An 18,950-nucleotide genomic window follows, 5' to 3' on the forward strand; every position below is an offset into this window, starting at 1 on the left:
AAAAACAGTACTTAGCTATAGTTCGGGACATTCAAAGGTCATAAAAAGTGGCATAACATTTTCATGTCTGAGAGCAGCCCTATGTCATGCCCGGAAAAGATTAAGGAAAGCGTCAGCAAATAAATTATCAGGCTAATAGATGCAGGATACAAAAAACACGTGCTCTGTAGATCAGCGTTAGTTACATACACAGTAACTATGAGAACAAAAAGACAACAGAAAAAACTCCAGGCCTGCGCGGAAAGCGCAGCACAGTGACAGCGAAAGCTCGAAGAGCGGCATTTCTAGAGCCCATTATAAACTCTCTTGTGGGTACTAATTCAACTTCACTAGCAACGTACCCACTACGCCACAAATCATAATTTTTGTGAAGTTGGGAAGCACCCACCACGACATTACTAGTCATTCTGCGGAGAAGCGAGGTACCATCTGTAAGGCATTATGTGCAGTTTCTTAATGCGACGGCTGATGACGAAGAATTATGACTGAGCATCTTGTAATGGGTTGGAAGCTTTAAATTACCCACTACAGTCGAACCCGTTTATAACGAACTCGAAAGTGCCGCGAAAACTGGTCGTTATATCAGTAGTTCGTTGTAAAAATGGACTCGCCCTCAAAAACATGCACTTAGCAACCAAGCCGCCTTTTTTTCTGCGCATTTTTATTGAAAAGTGCTAACAACTCCTCTGGTGAGAAGTTAGGCCTTTTCGTGTTGTGAAGCGAATGCCCGCTGCGTGCACGAGTGAATTAAACCGCCTTTGCAGTGAACCGACACCGTTTCGCTGAACCTTGGTACCGCTACGTGGAGCCGATCATCCCTGGCTAGTTGGGTGCAGCGCGTTGCCTACTCGACTCACGCTATCACTGCAGGGCCGCTTGCATTCGTACGCGCATTTGTGCTCTCTTTGTGCCCGCTTCACTTCGGACCGTCTACGGGTGCGGCGAGCGGCCTGTTCGTTCAACGTGGTGAAGACAAGCATTTTGCAAAGCAACGTGCACTCTACGTCTCCGCGATGCTCTGACGGTCCTGCACGACAGGTGCGGCGCACTTGGGTTGCCGCCCAATAAAACATACGCTCGCTGTAAGTGCATCAACGTTTCTCGGTGTCCGTGTTGCTCAACACCAGCGAGCTAGTTTCGTTTATACGAAGCGACGCACACTTTATCTCGCACGGCGCGGCGGTGGCGAACTTGCGAACTGCAATGGCATCGCGCACTTGTACTGCTTGTGCCACCGTCACTCCGAACAATTTACGCCACACGTGCAGCCGAGCCGATAGCTGCAGATGACTGTGATAAAGTTGTCGGCGATAAATCATAATGGCACGTTCATCGCCGGCCACCACATCGCCTTCGCTCTCTTCTGATGCTTATCCGTGAAGGAATCGCCGCAGTCACGCGGAAGTCGTAATCATTGATTGGCCGGTCTCTGCCGTTTCCGAAAAGATGGAAGACATTTTGCGGCACATTGTGACGTCGACGCAGTGAACATAAGCGCCGAAAAGTTATCGCAGTCATCGCTTATTGCATTTTATGGCTTCTTGCGTTCCAAGGCATAGATTCATCGTAGGCAGTCGTAGCTGCAGAGAATGGCGCCAGGAAAGGTTGCCGTGCGAAAGCTGACTGCAAGGCTTCATGCTGCCTCCTATTTCTTTCTTTCTTTTTTTTATTCCCCACTGCCATTCTGCCACTGAAGAAAAGACTGGAAAGTGAGCGACCTCGCTCGTAGCGTCCGAAAGCAGCGCGTGCAGTGCTCGCCGATCTCAGGTATCTTCGTCACGAGTAAACTGGATTGGGGCACGCGCAAGCGTGCGCCTCTCATGCTTTAGAAGGCCTGCTTTAACTTTTTTTCGCTTCGTATGCGCCATATTTTGACCGCGATCGTGTCTGATGTGTTCGTTGTAAAAGTAGGAGGCTTTGAAAAATGTTCATTATATGTGGACGCAATTTCAATGGGTGGCATAGGAAAATCGTAAGTGCACTGAAATATGGTCGTTATAACCGATAGATCGTTATATCTGGGATCGTTATAAGTGGGTTCGACTGTAGTTACCTAATTTGCATTGTGTGACGCCCGGTCGTTATTTCACTCTCCCACCACGCTTTATAACATACGCTAACGTGAGAAAGAGATAGAGAGAGGGAATTAACTTTATTGAGACCCTGAGGAAATGGATCATGGGAGCCTTATGGGCTTCCTTGGCAACCAATAGAAGTGCACTTGCAAGGAACCCACTACGCTATAAATCATCTTTTTTTTTTTTTAAGTAGGGAAGCAGCCACTATGCAATTTTTCGTCATTCTGCGCAAAACTGTGGTACCTGCTAAACACCTGTAAGGCATTATGTGCACTTTGCTGATGCTGTGGCTAATGACGATGAAAAATTATGGCAGAGCCTTTTGTAATGGGTTGGAAGCATTCAACAACCTGCTCGTTGCGCAATTCGCATTGTGTGACGCCTGGTTATAGAATTCGCGTTGTGTGACACTTGGCTATTATTTTACTCTTCTACCACGCTACATTACATATGTTAATCTGGTTCCTTCCCGACATGAAGCCTGTAAAGGGTCGTTTTGCAAAGCAGTTTCAAGCACCGGCATGGCTCTGAGGTATAATACTGGGCTCCCTCGCAGAGGGCCCAGGTTCGAACCTCGTTCCATCCTGGAAATTTTTTCTTATTTCGTTTTCTTTTTCTTATTTCGAATGATAGTGGTGACGGACACCGGCGGCAGCGGCGGACAACTACGGCGCCAAAAACGGCCCTTGTTGTGATCTCATAACAGCTTTCGCTGTAAAAGGATAGTGTCAATACCGTATGCGCACAAGATTGCACAGAACATAGGGAACAGATATGGTCTAGAAGTAGTTTTTTCGGCACCCATCAAGCTTGCTATAATATGCGCAGGATTAGACAACAAAGTTTGTTAAATGCAAATTATCCATCATATATTGTTTGCCCCTGTCGTGCGGAAAAGCATACGTCTGCCAAACGGGTTGTTGTGTGAACACCAGGCTGTTAGAACATAAGAGGTCATTAAAGGCAAACATTCATTCCCATAGTAGAACCCCGCTGATACGTTTTTGAAGGGACCGTAGGAAATAGACGTAAGAGACGGGAAATGTAAGAGCTGAAAAACAGGAAAAACGGCAAAATATTTAGTGGTACAGAATTTTATTTCAATTCTCACGAGCAGCACGAAAATTGGCGCGCTCAGCCGCGATCTAGTCGATGGATAGAAACGCGGAGCTTAGGACGGCCTCATCCACAGAAATGTAATCAACGTATGTGATTTTTTTAACACCAACAGCTGTAGGCATGAAAGAACTAAGCACACGCAATCACGACCGGCGCGGCGAGTCCGACCGCGAACCGCACGCACGACCATGCGAATTCCAACCAGCTCGAACTCCCGTTCTCCGACAAATAACGATGATGATGAGTCTACGCCAACGCGATGGCAGAAGTGAATGCCAATCTCGAAGGCCTTGCTTTCGCAAGCAATTACGTCATACACGCCATGTTTGTGCAATACAAATCTCAAAGGCTATTCTTTTGTCAATAGTAAATGCCAATCTCGAAGGCCTTGCTTTCGTGAGCAGTTACGTCATAGACGCCATCTTTGCAATTTGAATCTCGAAGGCCATGCTTTTGTTTGCATCAATTGAAAGATTCTGTTGCTAGCACCTCTCATGCGGCTAATATTACGTTCAAACGAGGCCAAGCTGCATGAAAATGCACCATGGCCGCTCTCTTTGGTAGTCACTTGGTCGGCTCCGAGCGCACTTCGCGACGTATCATACGGGAACGGTCCGACAGTTACGACGTAACAGCGGGGTTCCCAATACATTGTATCCTATGGGAGCTATGCCAGGACCGGCGGAAAACGACGTAACAGCCGGGAAAACGCAGCAGTGAGGAACGTAACAGCGGGGTTCCACAAAGGACACTATGCTCAGTGTGGGTGCTCACCACTGTTCAGTGACACCACCATGGTTCTTCAACATAGGAATCAACTAACCGGGGATATTGTAGAAGCATTTCACTTTAACAAAAGAAAGGACGGTTGCATTAGTCAATCATCGGTTTCATTGAGTATTCGAGAAGTCACCTTCCTGGAGAGACAGTAGTCTTAAGTTTATTAACTTGAATTGAATTTGTAGTGTTTGCAGCTGTCATGCACACCTCCATGTTATCTATTTCCACTTCCGTTTTAAGCACGTGTAAGTTACTACAAATACATCTTATCTGGCAGTTACCCTCGTTGGCATATTTTTTTAAGTGTCTAAGCTAGACATGCCTTGACCTATTGCTTGAGTGTGTGCGAATTTTGTTCTTTTATGAGAATGCATTTGACTGGTAGTTCATTTCTGTGTTGCTCGGGGGTGCATATATATATATATATATACACACACTCAAACCTCATTATAACAAAGTCGCATGTGCCACGAAAATAACTTTGTTATATCCGAAAATTCGTTATAAATGTTTATATTTAACACTGTAGCTATGAGGAGACCATTCTCCATTTACTTCGTTATAACCGATAATTCGTTATATCCGTGTTCGTTATAACGAGGTTTGAGTGTATACTGAAGAAGCTTTTCCAATGGGCCAAACGTGCTTGGGAAAAGGTGAGAATATAAGAGCAAATATAAGAAATTTATAAGATTAAATAAAATTAAGATAACCGCTTAGTTGTGTCTCTTCTCTCTCTATACAGCGGAACCTCGTTAATGCGTACCTGCCGGGAACGCCGCATAACTATGCACTAAACGGTAGTACGCATTAACCACCAAGTAAAAATTTGCATCTTCACGCATACGCCATTGCCGCCAGCAAAGAAATAAGTACAGTGCCACAGCAAATATTGCCTAAAGTACCTACTGCAAAGCCTTTTCTTTCTTTTTGCCAAAGTGGAGAAAAGATTCTGGTACTCTCGCACGACCGTCCGATAGTGCCGATAGCGCGCGGTGGCGACGCCAAGGAGCATTTTGGAACTGTTACAGGGTCCGGTATACGCAGTGACTGACATAGCGACAGAACGGACAGCGTTGGCTTTCCGCGATATATGTGTGTGCATCTGTGCCGCGATCTGCTACTCAACGAAAACTGACACAGTTCCAGTGAAACGCGGTACGGCTGTGTGGAGCCGATCGCTGGAGCCGATCGTCTCCTGGCTAGATGCATGCAGCGCGTCGCCTTCTCGGCTCACGCCGTCAATGCCAGGCCGCTTGCTGTACCGCACGCGCGCATTGGTCATGGAAGTGTTCTTTGTACCCACTTCGCTCCAGACCGTGCACAGATGCGGCGATGAGCACAGATGAGCTTATTCGGTTAACGCGGCGATGACGAACTTCCTGCAAGTGATGCGCACTCCGCGACGCTCTAGCGGTCCTGGCAGCGGACGGAAGCGCGTTTGGGTGGTCGCCCAATAAAAGCGTGCATTATGGTTACAACAGCTACGCTCACTGTACCGTACGCGTGAGTTTAGTGTGATAGCGTCAATGCAAAGAAGTTTCTCGTCGCCCACGACCAGCAATGCTCAACTCCGCAACAGCGAGCTGGTTTCGTTTCTTCAAAGCGGCGCACGCTTGAACGCGGCCCCGCACAACGAGGTGGCAGCAATCGGCGGCCCAGCGCGTTCAGGTTGTCGCCTATTAAAAGCGTGCAGTAGGCTTAAAGTAGTGCTGCGCCGCATGCATGCCCGAGCAGATATTTTAAGATACGTATTGTGCCAACATTGTCGGCAATAAGTCATGCTGGCGCGTTCGTCGGTGGCCGCCGCCTCATCTTCGTTCTTTCCCGATGCTTACCTACAAAGGCGGCGTCGCAATCGCGCGGAAGTCGGAATCAGTGGTCGACCGGTCAACGCACTTCTCGAAAAGACGGAAAACCTTTGGCGGCACATTGTGGCGTCGCTAAGTTCAGTGGCGCAAGAAAATTTTATGACACAAAACGTTATCGCGGTACACAGGGTATGCACTAACCGGTAGGCGTAGGGCGAAGCACTAAGGCTTAAGCGGTCAGCGAATGCATTAGGCTCTATGAGACTTGGTCGGGGATTCGTCGCAACTACGTTAAAGGAACTGTCTACCGCTCGGAAAAAATTTTCTGATTGTGGTGAAAATGAGATCGTTCGTCACATCGGCGGCAACGAGCATGCTTTTTCCCATAAAAAAGGAATTATATCTTTAATTTGATGTTGAAAATCGTGAAAGAATGACCGCTAGCGTCACCCAACAGTGATGTGGTCAACTTACTGGTAGGACAAGAAATCCTCCCAGGTAGACTCATTTTGCTTAAAAACAAACATGTATAACTTGAAATTGTATTTTACGCACGTGAGGCTGCTTTCGGTTGCGTCAAAAAGTAATTTTTTGCCTTTTCTTTTTCTCACGCATCCAAAAGGCGCCCGGTGGTGCTGCTTGCGGCGCCGTCTTCGATTTTGTCTGATTCAACTCATGCGCTATGCCATGCGGCCCTCCGCGCTGGTCGTTCTGTACCACTGTGTTGTTGTTAGGATGTCTCACATGTGCTGTGCTGTGAAGGCATGCACTTATCGTATCTTTTTGATGAATCAACTTGGCTTGGATTGCGGCAGCAGTGGTAAAATAAACACATAGACTGCGATTACAGCCAAACAAGTGTTCTGTAATTGTATAATAAGGCTTCATTTAACCACTAGCGCGCTGAGAACGACTTGTTACATTCACTGCATTAGTGTTCAGCGAAACTAAAGTAATCCTACAGAAATCACATGTGCTTTCGGTTTTAATTTTTACCGGAACTACAATCGTCATCGCGTCCACCAACCAGTGTTGTGGGCATGTTTCACCCCAATGGAAGAAGGCCGAACGCAGATAGAAAAATTCTGTTTTAAAAATTTCTACGCACTCTCCAGAGAAACCACTCAGACGGTACGCTTTCTATTGTGGTACAAAACAGAAAAGTGATGAAGGACGGTAGACAGTCCATTTAACCATTAGTACGCTTAAAGCGGGTACGTATTACTACGTATTAACGAGATTCGACTGTGTGTATATATATATGTGTGTGTGCGCGCGCGCGCGTGCGTGTGTGTGTGTGTGTGTGTGTGTGAAGTATTGTTTCTAAAATAAATTTAGGTGCGAGTGTAGCGAGTGTCATGTCTTTCTTGTCTTCTTTGTCCTCATGAAAAATGCACTACTTTATCATACGGTGTGACAAGCTAAGCCAAATCTTGCAGTCATGCGCAGAAGGAGAGTTTGGAAGCGAGGCACAAAGTTGCATTTTCTGAGGCGTCCTCTTTATGTACAGAGGCCTGTACTAACTCTCTTCGGAGTTGCCGGCGTCGGCTCTACCTTGTCATTGGGGTAGATTGCTGCTATTGGCCGATAGCTGACCTTCCATGAGAAGGCAAATGCGTGAGGGGAGACAGGAAGTTAAGTGGGCAGATGAGAGTAAGAAGTTTGCGGGTATAACGTGGCTGCAGCAAGTGCAGGACCAGGTTGAACACAGGAGAGGCCTTTGCCTTGCAGTGGGCGCAGTCAGGCTGATGATGATGATGGTGTCATAAACCAAGCGCAGAATTTGGATTAGATGCACTCTTTGCCATGGGGTGCTGCCCTGTGTCAGCGCCACTGTCCATAGTCTGCTAATAGTACACATTAGCCACACTAGTACGTACAGGAATCACAATGGTAGAGAGTGATCGCGTTTCAGCACGCACGCTCAAGGTCATGAATTGCTTACAGTACCAGCGTTGCATCACCGCCCGGTTTGTAGTCCCTTGTCTTTCACCAGTTGTGGTCGGTTGTCGAGCGTGGCTGGGCACCGTTCGGGCACTGTTGCGCTCCAGCAGTGTGGTACTTGTGCCAGCTAGCGCTCCTGATGCTCACTTGCCCCGCTGCGGTCTGTGTATGGGACAGAAACTGATGGTAGCCAGCGTTCAGCAGCTAACGATGAAGAGTTCAGGCTGGTAGATTGCAGGCCAGCCTTTGTCATCCTTACATTTAGCACAGTCCCGTGTATGTCAAAAGCATATTAAAGGGATACCAAAGGCAAATAACAATTTATGTCAGAGTGAAAGCTCAATGTATGACAACGTCTAAAACGGCAATATTATCAACAGCAGTGCCCTACTTACCGAGAAATTAAGCTAAATGTATCACACAATGAGCGCCATGAGCGGCACATTTTGGAAATCATCCCGATGATGGGAGAGAGCTCGACTGCAATTAATAACTCGTAATCAAACTAGCTGCAATAAAAAAAGAACCTTCCATGCATCAAGAGACGTAAAATGCTGTTTGTTTGTTTCTGTTTGATTCATAGAAAAAAGAACCTCTTTGGCGTTGCCATGGGGAACGGCGCGCGTGGTTCAAAGGTTCCATTTTCGCCGAACTGCGCTTCGCCTGGCGCCCTGCTTCGCTCACGCGGTTACGTCTCGGTCGTAGTTTCGGTAGCGCGTACTGCCACGTGTGTTTTGCGCGCTTGTGAAAGTCGCTCTGACAGAAAGTTCGACAAAATGCCGCATGCATGTGATGTTGCCAGATGCCCGAATAGTGCATGCCGCCAGTGCACGCCGCCGCGCAGTAAAGGCGGGCAACGTTGGGCACGGCAGCAGTGACGTGTGAAAGACTGATTTCAGGCGGGTGATTTGAAGTGCGCTAACGCGATGCGGATCACTAAAACGTGATTTTATTTCAAAATAAGCACTTCCTTGGCATAAAAGTAGCACTACAAGGTTTCTGGACCGCTATTTAAACAATCAACGTCAACTTAATATTTGCCTTTAGTGTCCCTTTAAAGTGTCCCTAAACCACCTCCGGTTATTTTTAGCATTTCAAGTAAACATGTGCATTGAGTACAGAATGCCGCTACAACCAACAATGCCAAACGTAGCAGCACTATGAGCCGTGGGCATGCCACAAAATAGAAAAACAATCCCGTGCTCCTCTTGGGGCCTTTTGGTTTTCGCAGCGTTGGTCATGATGTCAGCACCCACTTCTGGTTTGGACAGCAGCAGCAAGAACCTGTTAGTCTGCAGCAGATATACGCTCCACCTGCTGTTCCTCCTCGCATGGGGAGGAGGAAAGACGAACCGACAAATGGAGCGTAGCGAAGGAAAGAGCGAAAAGAGTGAGGGATGCGTCTTGATCGTCAAACGAGTGTAACTCCGCCATTACGGCACCATTCTGAAAAATTCTCACAGCTGCATTTCTCACAACTGCAACACCACAACTAAATTTCGACCTCTGGGTGGTCTAGGGGCCCTTTAAGCAAGGCCTTAACTAAGGGGTGGTTGAGGGGGTTCTGACACCCCCCGAAATTTTTTCATGCTTTAACTTTTCGGGTGACTCTAAAATACTTGCACGCCTTCACAGCGACCACCAGTTGCCAAAGTTAGCCGTTCTACACACAAACACCCCCTGAAAAAAATTCCTGGGCACGGCCCTGCCTTTAAGTATGTTCTAATGAAGATACACATAAGCTGGCTTTGGGGGCACATTTGGGAAGCACATTTTGTATATGTGATGTAGACTTCTCCTAATCTCTGGTGCAGAGTGTGAGCATCTCATCCGCAAGATGCTGGTGCTGGACCCAAGTCGACGGATGACAGTGGAGCAGGTGAAGCGACACCGGTGGCTGCAGCCAGCAGGCATGCACGCCCCGGCCACACCTGCAGCTCCATCCGATCGTGAGGCTGCTCGTCGAGGCATCCTCGATGATGGGGTGCTTCGCCTCATGCAGAGCCTTGGTATCGATCCAGCCCGCACTCAACAGGTTAGGCAGCTGCACTGTGTGCAGAAACACCTTCTTGCTGCTGTGTATTTTTTATTTACTCACTTTATGTATCTTTCTTCTTTCACTGTTATATCAGTAGCAGTTGTAAAGCCATGAAGTGGATTGATCACGATCATTTGTGCATATATTAATTGCAGGGCGTAGCAAGGCAGCATATTTAGTTCAGTCCACGGTGTAAGAAAAATAATTTAGGTGTGGACACTCTCCGCCCGCCGCGAAGGAGAGCGCATCCAGATAACGTTCGCCTTTAATACATGCGCCGGCCACAGTTTCGTGGGGGGTGCTGCGACATGGGGGCTTAAGAAACCTATTGCGACGAGGCGAACGCGCGTTTTTCTTCATTTTTTTTTTCAGCTCATTGCATTTTTTTTTAACCGTGCACGCTAGCAACTAGAGCAAGGAACGCATACCGCGTTTCTCGCGACCGTGCTCGCGACCGAAAAATGCGACGCGTGGCGAATGCCGGAATTGGCTGCACGGCGTTAGAAAAAAAAAAAAAAGGATGCCGAAAAGAAAGTACATAATTGTTCTTATTGTTTAGACCGCTGCTGCTGTAATTTACGCACAGCGGAGGAGGATAGAGCAACTGAACGGCGAGTTTTCATACGGCCACGGTGTAAACGGCGCACCCGACGCACATAGCGTCCCTAACAGCGTTGCGTACGTAAAAGCGCGGCGTCTTGTTTAGAGCGCGTGAGCAGTCTTTCTGCTCGCTGACTTCTCACGTGCGCAACGCCGTTACGGACGCTACGTACGCAGCTCATATTCTATAGTACATGCGCCGGCCGCGGTTGCGTGGGAGGCGCTGCGACATGGGGTCCGAGAGGAGGAAAGAGGCGAACATTATGTGGACGCGCCGTCGGGCGGAGTGTCCACACCTAAATTATTTTTCTTACACCGTGGTTTAGTCCCATCACAAGTTATGACGTTAACTTGCTGCCCTATGAAGCTTGACATTACTGCATTGCATAGGTTAACAGCACACCTAAGCATTTGTGGTGTTACATTTCAACTGATATTGTTTTGCACTTTTCTTGATATTATCTGACAGTGTGCTATGTTTCATAGCGCATGATCGTTATTTGTATAGCTTGGAGGACAGATAATTGTACCTATGTTGGAAGTAGACCTGTGCGCCGCCGCCTGTTTTTGCTCACGGCACCGCCGAAGTAGCGAGAATGACCATGGCGCCACCGCGCAATAATTGCAGTGCGCCGCCGTTAGTCTTTTCTTTTAACCCAAACGGCCAATCGGGACATAAAATACATCACATCACTGGGGGAGTTCTTCTTGATTTGTCTATGTAATGGACTGTCTATTTCAGCCACCGCTGATTGGCCGGAGCTCGGCGAGCAGCGCGTCCTCTGTTTCCGGTTTGCTTTTGCAACGTCATTTTGACGTCGCACTTTCGCAACTCTCGACACAAATGAGAGGGACGGAATGCGCTTCAACCATGGTGAAAAAAAAAAGATAGCTGAGCTAGTGGTTAGGTATTCGTGTTAAAAAGGCAAGACGTGCAAACACAGACACAAGAGAAAAGTCAAAAGAGTGAACAGTTATTTCTCACGTAGACCGCCACGCGCACCTGAATGATGGGTATCGCCTCTGGCCTGGGAATGCGCAGATAAGTATTTGTGTCTACCTTCTTTTCTGTCGCTGTATGATTCTTCAGTTGTTAGCGGCACTTATGGTGTCTTGACTACTCTCTTGTGTCCGTGTTTGCACGCCCTGTCTTTCTAAAGGGCCCCAAAACAGTCTCTGAAAATACAAAAAAATATGCGGGCAGTTTGCACTAAGTTGCGCAAAGCTTGGCGGAGCGAAGCATGGGTCCGTTGCCGCTCGTGCTCCCCGTCGACCGACATGTCTAGCTTCGAGATGCGAGGCTTCCTCCTCGGGAATACGCACTTTCTTCGGACGCCCCATGACTCTCTGGATACGATCCGGCGCAGCGCGGCTATGCACTATAGACTGGAGGTTGCGCGTGATGTCTCCATCGGTCGGCGTGGCTTAGCTGCTGCGCGTGTGCGCTGCTTGTCCAGGTGGTGCGGTATCTGGTCGCTAGACAGCGCAATGTTTGCTTCCTCTTTTTTTCTATGTTTTTTCTCTCTCTACTTCTTTCTCTCTCTCTATCATTGATGTTCTCTCTATCTTTCTTTCTCTCTATTTCTCTCTTTCTCATTCTTTCTGTGCGACATTTTACTCTCTCCCCTCCTCCTTTCCCTCCTCCTTTCCCTCCTCCTCACCGTCACATCTGTCCTGCTCGTGCTCACTTCCCTTTCTCAGCCCCTTGCTACACTATACCATACAAGGCTATGCAATGTTTTGCTAACGTGCCTGAACAGCCGAGTGGTAGGATGCTCACCTTTGTATCGAGTCTACGCGGTTTCAAATCCGGGCTCATGAATTTTTTCCTTTCTCTTTCTTTATATCTTTCTTTCCGTCTCTCTGTTTGTTTCTCTTTTTCTTTCTTTCCCTCTCTCTCTGTACTCGTTCTCTCACCCATCAGGGTTATTACAGGCCACGCCGTAGTAGGATTTGCCCAAATTCTGTTTTTTTTTTGGTGCGCTTAGGTACTCTTGATTGGTCCATATATACAAGAAATATCACTTGTGAATTGTCTCCCACCCTGCTTAGCCTTGCAGTCGCCCACCCGTTCTTCCTTGTCTCGCATGACCATCGTGCGCGATCAACTGATTTCGCTCCATTTTGTGCATTTCCGATTGCACGAGGGGAGATAACAGAGTGTAGCCGACAAGCACAAAATCCTGATAGGCTCAATGCTTAGTGCTGACATTGTACATGTAAATGATAAAGAAATTCGTGGCGAGGAGATACCGGCTGTAAGAAGGGTAGTGAAGGCGAGAACGAAACCAATGGAAGAGGTGCCCCGAATTATTTGATTCTTCCAACGGACGAACTCTTTATAGTGGAGACAATGCAGCTCTCCAGAGAAAAGGCGCGCTCGCATCTGCGGTTTTTCTATTATGTTTTATTGCGACAGCAATTATATGGACAGGTTTTCACCGTCGCCATCATGTTCCGTATTAAGTCCAAATCGATAACATCGCTCCGCGCATCGTATGTTCCACCCGCGAGTAAAAGCTCACGAGCGCTGGCGAGGAACACTGCTGAAGCAGAGATGAAACATGCTGGCCATCTCCGTCGCACGGAGGGAGCATGCGATAACATCAGCCCGTGTGCGAGGCCTGCTGTTGATTGCTCCTCAGCCAGAAAGGAAATGCCCCGCTCGTCTTTTGCTGGCCGAAGGAGCATGAAGCAACGCTGGGGGAGGGAGGGGGGCTGCATGGCTGTAATAGCATGTGTGGATGTTCACTGTAAGACCGAGGTCAGGAGCGCAGGCGCGCGTGCTATCTCGGCAGACATATTCAGCAAACGGCTCGTATACCTTTCTACGCGCTGTCATCTCACCACTTTGTGCTGTCACAACTGATACGACAAACTTCACGAAAACCGCTTCTCTCCCAGGCACGACCGTATTGCAATACACTAGCATTTTGTAGGGTTATGCGTGATCGGATCAAAAAGTTAGCCGCTAGCCATAGTTCGCATAACATTACGACATCTTGCTATCACATTCACAGCTTCGCTTTTCCGTTGAAACAGGTTTTTTCGAAATTTGAGGGACAAATTTCTCTCCCTACCAACTTTCGAAACTACCCCCATCCCTGCCCCACGCCACACCACTGCCGGTCCGATAAACCCCACGCCGTTCACGAGCTGCCGCCGGAGGTGGAAACACCGGAGCACCGCCGTCGGCGATTTCGGGACCGGCGCACAGGTCTAGTTGGAAGTGATGATGGAAGTGTGAGACAGCGATGCAAGCTTGGTGTGCTCATTTCAGAATGCGTGTTCTGGCATAGGTGCTTATACAGGGTGGGCATGTGTGTATGCAGTCACTAGTGCAGGAGCGCTTTGACCATCATTCGGCCATCTACTTCTTGCTCCTGGAGAGGGCACGACGGCTCGCAGGCGCCGCCACGGCTGCAGCCGATGCTAGCCGTCGGCCCAGCACGGTGGCCGAGCAGACACTGCGCCACGAGCCTGCGGCTGCCGTGCTGCACATGCAGGCGGCACTGGCTGCTCACCCAACCATCGACAGCGTGCGTGGGCACGCCTTCTGCCAGACGACAGATGGCAACCTGGCTACGTGCCGCGTACCGGCCACGGCACTGCTCAAGGGCTGGCACGCTGCTGCACCACCAGCGACAGGCTCCATAGACGAAGGTGTCGAGGAAGACCTGGACCCACCAGGAACACCACCTCGACCCGAGCACAGAGACAGCCCACCGCTATGCAGCCTTACCCAGATGTTAAGCCTATCCGACGCCCCTCCGGGTGCACCACCCCTGCCGACTTGCCTCGAGCCGTGTTGTGGCACTGAGGGGCCGCATCGATCGGCGGGTGACTTCCGCGAAGGCCGCCGTGCCTCGGATGGCCTGGTGACACTGCCGGCAGGTCCCGTGGCATCTGTTGCTGCTGCCACAACGCTAATGGGCAGTGGACCTCGCGATGAGCTGTTTGGCAGTGACCGGCGGCTGCCACCACCCCCTCCCGAGGTGCTTCCGCTGACGCTGTGGAGCCAGAGCAAGCCCTTGCAGCGGCGGCCCCGTTGGGCACGGCCTTGGCGACCCACGCCGCCCCGGCCACCACTGGCTGCTTGTGGTGGTGGTTCGCTAGGCGATGTGCCGTGCCCGTGGGCAGGTCGTGCCTGGGAGGCGAGTGGGCGTGCTGCAAACCCATCTAGTCATCTGTATGGTGCAGGCGACCATGCCACTGCGAGCCACCACGCGTCCTGGGACCCGAGCCTGGAGCAGATGGACACGCTGTGAACTTTGGCCACATGTACACACATTCTCTTCAGAAGAGCCAGCGAGGAACTCTTTCATTCGATGTGACACTTGGTTTTATTAGTGGTTCACACTCCACTGTAGGCTTTGCATGAATTCATTCAGGCACAGTTTACACCCAACTTGCTGGAGCAGCTTTTTCTTTATTATTTTCAATAATGTTACGTTGTGTTGCATGCATATGCGGGAACTCTTCTGTTGTGAATTTAATTTTAAGTGCTGGCCTGAAGAGCCCCTGCTGTCATGCTATGGATCTCTTCTGTCCTTGCATGCCTCAGTTGCAGACATCTTGCAGCTTCCACTCTTCTGAATCATTGACTACCTACGAAACTGCCCTTGGTTTCTTCGCCACTGCCAAGGAGTACCCCACGCATCAGCGCGTTATGTCTGGCCATAGCTTGCAGACTGCCTGATATGCGTGTGCTGTCCAGCCCTGCGTCCACTATGCAATTGTTTAGTGCTGGTAACCTGAGTGCTGCCACAGCAGTGCAGATCACTTTCCACAGCTGTCAATACTACCAAATTGCGCTTGTCCTCTGAGGCAGCATCTGGAATGAGCAGCTGCTTGTTTCCACCCACTTGTAATTTGTCTGCATTGGCTCGAAGGGGTACACCAGGATTGTGCAATGGCCAGAAGTGTCCTTTAGCCTAAATGGAGATTAATGTTCAAGACATTGTGGTCGCTCATGCATTTTGCTACTCTCTTTTGAGCAATGGTGTTTTCTTGTGTTTCTGGCTCCGGATAGTGTGTCGATCTTTAAGCATTTCACGGCCAATAGGGTGCACATGTAGTGATGATATCTGTTGTCAGTGCCACCTTGTGATATGCGGCATACTACTGGTAGTGGTTGTGGTGGCATATCCTAGCACCAAGATTGCCTAGTGGTGATTGTCAACACTGTGTAATTTTAGGAGAATGAGCTTCAGAACAAGAGGCTCAACTCGTACTGTTTTGTCACCTTTGTTCGGCCTCTTCCTGACAACTTTTGTATGCGGCCAGCAGCTTTTATCTAACACTGTTTTACCCACTTAGCCATGCTTTTCATTAGCATTTTATCATGCGAAGCAATTGCCTAACATACCTGGAAAGATTGTTCAAAAAGTTTCATGGGCAGTGGGATAAAAAAAATCAGCGTTTTGAAGCATATTTTAGCATGTATAATTGACAGCTCAGATACAAGAGCATTCATTACTGAGCGTAAATGGTTTGACTCATTTTAATACCTTGGGAAAAGTTTAAATTGCAATTGCATCAATGGCAGCAGTTTTCCTATAGGACTTGGGACAAAGGGACAAAGCCATAAAACTGGAAAGGCAACTGATTAGCTTAGCTGTGTATTCATAGTTGGACAAGAATGGAAACAAACTGTATTCGTCTTTGAATCTCCATGCACTGGGTAATTCGTCACTGGGCTGCTGTATGGTTATGGGTAACCTTGCATGCAACATTGCATCACACTTTTGCCATCACAATCTTTTTTCATGCTTGCTTTAAAGATGGCACTGCTTCTGAACACTAGCCAGTGGATGGTTCAGCACAAAAACAGGTAAGTCTAAAGAAGGCCATCACATGACGGTCTAGTCATCTCTTGTGCATGCATCAGTGCATGAGGGTCCTGGTCATGTGGTTAGTGTGCATCATAAGGTGCAGCCACTTTGGTGTGCCCAAGTGTTGTGTAATTCTAAGAAAGTGGGGTCGTTGCCACAGTGGCAAAGGTGCACATTGCGCGGCAGCAAGGTTAGTAGTTTTAAAACATTCCGCTGCACGTTACTGGTAGGGTGTGCTATTGTGTTGCAACACTTGACAAGTTGCCTGATCTTGTCCCTTTGCAGGCCATGTTTGCTTGAAGCAAGCTTGCAAAACTGTCACATAGCATTAGTGCTGTGTCACCTGCTCCCCCAAACAAGCCATGACTTGCTGTATCTGCTGTTGGTTCGCTGATTTAGCACTCAGTGGCACAGCACTAAGTAAATGTGTGCCTGTTTGCCAGCATACTCAAGCTTATTGCCAGTTTTGACTCGCTTGTTGGCATTATGAAGTTACATGTAAAACAATATGTGCTGGCAGAAAGTGTCATGTATCTGCCTTCATTTTGTTCAACTGGCACTGTCTGTGTTGTTTTCGTCATGTAAATTTGTGTAATTGTTTATTTAGGCAGTGAATAGTGCATAGGAAACTTTTCATTGTAAGCAAATGTCTGTATATGTAAGCTTTGATATGTAACTGGGTTAAACATGGTTCATTAGGTACATACTGTCTGCACTCAGGGGCATAATATTAAAGAACATGATGAAAGCAAACAGGCCTCTCACAGTCTTGGAATGGAGGGCAATTTTTTAATGTAGTGTCAAGGCATCATAATATCATGAATATCTGTGGTGCCTGGTAGGCAGACTAACAGTGACTACAGATCCTCCTTTTGTCTAAGCCAAGTTTATTCTATTTACAATGCCTTAGTATATCTCGCAATCCATCGCCCCTGAGGGTGGATATAGTACATATTTAGCAGGGCCAGTATGTGTTGCTGCTTATCTATGCTAGTCATGACACCGTTAAACACTGAATAAGCAACAGTGAAACTATTTGGGCTTTTAAACTTAAAAGCACTTCTAGGCACAAGGTAGGCCTGCCTGCTTTTCGACGTCTTACTGTGCAGCTACGAATGTGGATTGCAAGACTCACTCGAGACACTAGATGCATGCTAGCACTGGAAAGCTGCAGTGATTTATTTCCTAATTACATTGTCTTCATGCTCCAATGTTACACTGAATATTTTGCAGCTGCATCAAGTTGCATGCTCCAATTCACATTAGACTTGCTGCATAGAAGTGCATAGGCCTTAATTCATAGAGTGCATTCACAAGCTGTGATTGGGGCTTGAATAGACCACCTTGGTGTGTGAAGCATTGAGGTTTTTCACTGGCTATACCTGCCAGTAGTGAAACAAAGTTTGAGTCTAAAACACTGAATGCTAATGAAGTTTCACATTTTTCAACCTGGTGGACTTTATGGCAGCTTAGGTTGTTTACTGTGGCTTTGGGGGATTAGTGTGCATACACCTTGGTTGTAATGCCTTGCTGCGGCTTGCAAATCAGATATCTGTTGTGTTTTCAGTAGCATTTGTTGTTTATTTGCTTCTTGTTAGTGAAGTATAATTCGGAAATAAAAAAAAAGCAGCATAGTAATGCAGAACTGTGTTGCTTTTGCAACTTGGCTTCCGTGCCTCCAGAGCCCTTGCGAGTTCATGCTCCCCATGAAGCTGCCACGTAGAAAAACGCTGCTGTTCTGCCTATGCTGGGTCTTTGTGGAGTGGAGCAGTGCACACTTCAATGCTTTGTTTATACAGCACTTTACTTGCAAAGGGTTTCTGTCATAGCTTTGGAGGTCAGAGTCTGAGTGAAACTTGAATGGAGGTGCAGTGTTTGTTAGTTCAGTCCTTGAGTACATTTTTCATGAAGCAGCACCTCATAGCAACGGTGCTGTCAGCTTGATATATCAAAGTGGCACCAAAGACATAGTAGAGTCGAGTTTGGTATACAATAGGCAGTGTCGCGTTGCCCACACACATTTTTCCCATGTGTGCTTTTCACTAGGAATTTAGAGATAGTCTCAAGTGTGAGTGTGCATGTGTGCAGATCTGCTTTGGTTGTGCAAAGACTCCGGAAGGCTCAATGTGTGTTGTCCCTGCTGAGTAGAGACATGTGCATTGCTTTATACTTTGTTCGGTAATGCACCCACATCCTTCAGTGTCCATAAATGTGGTGGCAGCCACGATGGGACTTCCGGAGGCCCAGTCTAACCAGAAGCTACCAGAGTCGTACATGTGTGGAACTGGTATGTGTGCCTGCCGAACTGTCCGCTCGCTGTGTGCGAAGCCTTTGGGTACAAAGCACATTTCACTGTGCGTGGTCACTGGCACCAAGCCGACTTGCTTGTCCAAGAGTGAGAGTTTGAAATGTGTGCCGTATGTGTCGCCAGGAATTGAATAAAACATGCTCGACAGGCTCTTGTGTACGTGATGCTTCTTCCTTCGTGCTTTTTTAATGTAAAGCTTTTCTGCTGTACAGAAGCCTATGGATGACCTTGTCCAAAGCTGCTGCCATAGCCACACTACTGCTAAAGTATGCAAATCTTCAAGAACCCAGTGGCGAATTAGTGGCATTTGTGACACCCATGTATGGTGCACAAATTGTAGTAAATCTTTCACCAAACACTTTCATCAGCATCCTGCAGGGCATCTTGACATACAACACCGTTGTTGTGGACGAAACTTTGTTTGCATCTAAAACGAAG

General features: G+C 48.0%; 1 protein-coding gene across 3 annotated transcripts in view; it reads left to right on the top strand.

Moving 5' to 3' along the window:
* The window catches only part of LOC119393261 (serine/threonine-protein kinase SIK2), a 39,492-nt gene that overhangs the window by 11,058 nt on the left and 9,484 nt on the right, over positions 1–18,950 (top strand). For 2 of the 3 annotated variants that reach the window (XM_049416172.1, XM_049416171.1), the window contains exon 8: positions 9,547–9,767. In XM_049416172.1, coding sequence (XP_049272129.1) covers positions 9,547–9,767 — 221 coding nt within the window. Of the gene's footprint in view, positions 1–9,546; positions 9,768–13,702; positions 18,663–18,950 lie in introns of those variants that run through there. The other variant, XM_037660191.2, reaches the window with a different exon arrangement.

This window comes from Rhipicephalus sanguineus, chromosome 5 (genome assembly GCF_013339695.2).
Source record: "Rhipicephalus sanguineus isolate Rsan-2018 chromosome 5, BIME_Rsan_1.4, whole genome shotgun sequence".
NCBI classification, from domain to species: Eukaryota; Metazoa; Arthropoda; class Arachnida; order Ixodida; family Ixodidae; genus Rhipicephalus; species Rhipicephalus sanguineus.